The sequence below is a fragment of the Miscanthus floridulus genome, chromosome 17 (genome assembly GCF_019320115.1).
Source record: "Miscanthus floridulus cultivar M001 chromosome 17, ASM1932011v1, whole genome shotgun sequence".
NCBI lineage: Eukaryota > Viridiplantae > Streptophyta > Magnoliopsida > Poales > Poaceae > Miscanthus > Miscanthus floridulus.
In genome coordinates, this window is record NC_089596.1 from 76,158,907 (window position 1) to 76,163,047 (window position 4,141).

General features: G+C 51.0%; 1 protein-coding gene across 1 annotated transcript; it reads right to left on the reverse strand.

Annotated features, from left to right (window-relative positions):
- Window positions 1-2,413: 2,413 nt before the first annotated feature.
- On the reverse strand, window positions 2,414-3,343 carry LOC136514785 (RING-H2 finger protein ATL72-like). Its single transcript, XM_066508494.1, has one exon. It carries the CDS (start codon window positions 3,306-3,308, stop codon window positions 2,667-2,669), a length of 642 nt encoding a protein of 213 aa, XP_066364591.1. The 5' UTR covers window positions 3,309-3,343; the 3' UTR covers window positions 2,414-2,666.
- Between the last annotated feature and the right edge of the window lie 798 nt (window positions 3,344-4,141).

Here is a 4,141-nt window from a genome sequence, read left to right on the forward strand (position 1 = left end):
GTCGCTGCCGGCTGAGTGCTGACGCGACAATTTTTCTCGGGGAGCATCAGCTTCTCGCACTGCACGGAGGATTGAGCTTGTCCGATGGCCCGATGAAGTGGCCTTTTTTTTTTTTGAGGGAATGAATTGGCCTTTTGCTTTGTTGTTTTTTGTTTTTGGAGCAGATGAAGTGGCCTTTTGCTGGGCTTACTCAGTTGGGGAAAGGCCGAAAGGGCCAACATCACTCGGATCAATGATCAGAACTTATGGGCCCAATACATTTCGTGCTTGCGGCTGGGGCAGCGAACATTCCCTAGGGGCTATTTAGATTGGAGCCAGGCAAACTTGCCTGGTGAACGGAGCTCCTCTGGGGTCGAGATCGTTGCCTTGACGAAGACAGCAGGCTTGATCCAAACAGTGCCTGCAACCTTGATTAAGGGGAGCCGAGCAAACATAATGACACGAGTGTGGTAATTATATATATAAATGTACATCTCAATAAATTTTCTGTGCTTTTACATATGTAGTTAGTGTCCATAACAAAAAATAACAAGATTATGGTAAAATATGAGTAAAAATGGCCAAAATATATTTATATTGTAATATTTATTAAGAGTATTTAAGAAACTTTCACTGTTTTTTTTGGGGGGGGAGGGGGGGGGGGGGCACGGTCCCTGACAGCCCCTCCCTGGTTCCGCCACTAATTCATCAGCGTTGTATATTATTGAAGTGATTGCGGCTTACAATACAAGAGCATTCTTTATGCAGCACAATTAGGCATGTCACGAATCATATTAGAGACGCATTCCATGGTGCTTGCTAATGCTCTCAAGCTGTTAAGTTTAGACCGAATTGGTGCTCTGATGTTTCAGATACAAGACATCGTGCAATCAGAGTTATTTTGTTTGTTGTCACGCTATGTAATGGATCCTGTAATAAAGTTGCAGATTTTAACTGTCTATGGAGCTTATGCGTTGGCTGTCAATGAGCCAAGTGCCATCGTATGCAATGAACCTTGAATCTGGCGATTTTGATGAGGCATGGAGTGCAATGCACGTGGTGCTTTGTTATAAAAAAGACACATTTCCAGGCACATACTACGCGACGCGCATTGGAGTGAATTGCATTGCACGGTGGACTCGGTTGATTTGGTGCGCATTGGAGTGACTGTATTGCACATGTTACGTTTGAAATGAATATATCTATATAAGAACTTTAAATTTGAGGGGTGTCACATCGTCGCACACGGTTTATCCGCCGGTCTCACAGACTCAGAATCCTGTAGATCAACAGTACCGGCGCGCTACTGTTCACCCTGCGCCCGATAAGTTTCATTTTCTTTAAAGGAACAGTGTCAGTCCGATAAAAATTTCCCAATTTTTTTTCCCCACCTCCTTCCCACGCGAAGCGTGGGCACCCACGCTAGTAGAAATCTAAATTTATGTATTCAGGAAGATCAACCTCGTGGAAACCGGTTTTCAAAACCGGCTATTCTGGTTAAGCGATTTTGACGACTCAAAACCGAGTTGAAATTATTTTTTTGCATGGGGATTTGGTGAGAGTTTCGATCACCTTGGGATAAGTCCACCCATCCTATAAATATAAAGGATCATGAACCATTGAAGGCATATACAGGGCTAAGTCGACTGAGAGCATCCAATGGAATAGAATAGTTATGCGTTTTTTTTATCTTTTGTCCTTTCTCTTCATTTTTGCCTTTTTGCGTCTTGTCACCCGCCTAAATTAGGGGGTCATTTCCCCTTGATTAGAGGTAGAATTGGGGAGGGGGGGGAGAGTAGAGGGAAAAGGGACGGCTGCACTAGGGTTGGCCCTCTAATGGAACAGGAAAAAGCGGCGGCAGCAGGGTTCTACTTGCCAATCTGGCGAGCAGGAAGACGACATGTTGAACTTTTTTAGGGGAATTTGGGGGAAGAATTGAGAAGAGAAAAGAGAGATTAAAGGAAGGAATTGCTTTAGAACAAAGATTGTTCTTAGCAAGGGGAGGGGACCGCGACAGCAGGGGGAGGAATTGCTTTAGCACATGAGGGGAGTGGTGAAGGAGACTGAGATAAATGGATGACATGGGGGCCTACACAGGAGGGAATGAGGGAAAGAGATGAGAGAGGGATGAATGTGGGCATGCAAGCAGTTTATCGCAAACAACGATAATTTAGACATCATATGGCCCGATTAACAAGTCTGGGACTTAGATCTGTACTTTTGGAAGTTATCAACCTATATAGCACGAGCATATAGCACGAGCGTGCAAGTTTAGTATCTCGTGTAGCAAGTTTTGAGACTTACCTAAATGACACTACTAATGCAAAGTGTAGTTACTGAACCCAACATACCATATTCGAATCAGAGAGGGAGTTAAAACCTATATGGACTAATATTGAAGCCCGAGACAAATTGGGACCTAGAAATAAAAAAATGAAAGTTTAGTATCTGAATAACACTGCCTCTCAAATTTAAGACCACCGATATATTCTACTCACAAGGTCTCAAACCATGTAACACGCTGCCAATATTCTGTTAGCACACTGCTAATGTACAAACACTACTGACGATCGCGCCAAGTGGAAGTGATACAGGGCTCCACAAGCACAAGGCGGGCCATGCACGCTATCGCCAAGTGATACGGGCTCCACAAGCACGACGCTGGCCAGAGGCCAGAGCTGTCCTGGCTACAGAAACGCTGTGGGCTCGGCAAACGGCGCCTGTCTGCAGGTGGGGCACGTCGGCCGCGCCGCGAGCCAGCGGTCAATGCAGCGCGCGTGGAAGCCGTGGTTGCAGCGCGGCAGCACGCGCACCGCCTCCCCGCGCGCGAAATCGGCGAGGCAGATGGCGCACTCCGACCGCGACGACCCGGCCAGCTCCAGCCCCGCCGAGAACGCCAGGCACGGCAGCGCCTCCACCAGCGCCCCCGGGAGCCGCTGCAGCTGCTTCCTCCCGTGCGCGTGCCGCGCCGCCGCGGCCTGCAGCTGCTGCGCCAGCCCCGCGCCTCCGCCAGCGTGCCGCTGCTCCTGCTCCTCGGGGTCGTCGTCGTCGTCGTCGTCCTGTGCGTCGGCGGCTCCGCCGCAGCACGCGCCGCGCGTGACGCGGAGCGCGCACTGGAGCACGACGCGGAACGTGAGCACCGCGACGAGGCCGCACGTGAGGAGCGCGAGGGTGAGGATCGTGTCGGAGTTGAGTTCGCCTGCCGCTGCCGGGCCCGGCCGAGCGTCCGGATCGGCGGCGCTGGGCGCCGCGGGGACGGGCGACGGGCACGCGGGCGGCCCCTGCAGCTGTAGCAGGAGTCGCCTGGAGTAGTGCAGCCGTGCATCCATGGCCGAGTCCAACGCTGGAGCTACGAGTGCGCGAATGAAGGACTGCGCGCGAGTGGTTCTTGTGGGGAACAGAGGCTTGTGGCCTTATATACAACGTGACGACTGACGAGCGTATGTACGAGTCTACGAGTGAGGTGCCATTATGGTTGATGAGTGATGATAAACTATGCAGAGATATATGCGAAGTCGCTGTCTTGGGGTGCTCGATTAGTCAGCAAACTACAAATTAGAGACGGGCTTAATGCTGTGCGGCTGTAAGTGTGCGGAAGACAAGAGTCTTATCATAAGACGCACGTAAAGGTGCATGAGCAGGCAAATAAAAACACTTGAAAAATCGTGGAGGCACAGCCCCGGCACGTCTCGTCTCTGGATCGTCTGATGGGATCATGGGAGGGCCGGAAACAAATTTGAGGAGCCAAACTAAACCGTGATCCGAGGAGAAAAGTCTGGGAAAAGCTGAAAAGGAAAGATAATGTCAATGAGTGTAGAAGACCAGGGAGGGCGAATGACAGACAGAACAGCTAGCATATCCGCAAAGCGACCTGCTTAAACTAGATTTCCCGTGCTTTTTAAACTAGAATTTCCAGGGCAAATCTTAACCCACATCTCCTCTTCGAATGCGCCAACAACGACAGGAGCTCACAGCAACTCGCAGGCACGAGGCGTTTAGGGATCCTGGGCCCCGCCACTAACCGCGACTCGCCGGCGCACGACGGGGCCGCACGTGGCCGGCACGGCAGTGACTTGTCAATGTGTGGCTGGCTCGTTCCGGCCATGTCAGGCAGTCCGGACGTCCGACGTGTCTATGCCCGGGTCTCCGCGGCTCCCGATGC

Coding starts and splice junctions, on each gene's coding strand:
- LOC136514785 (XM_066508494.1), bottom strand. CDS start 3,308: ATGGATGCACGGCTGCACTACTCCAGGCGACTCCTGCTACAGCTGCAG.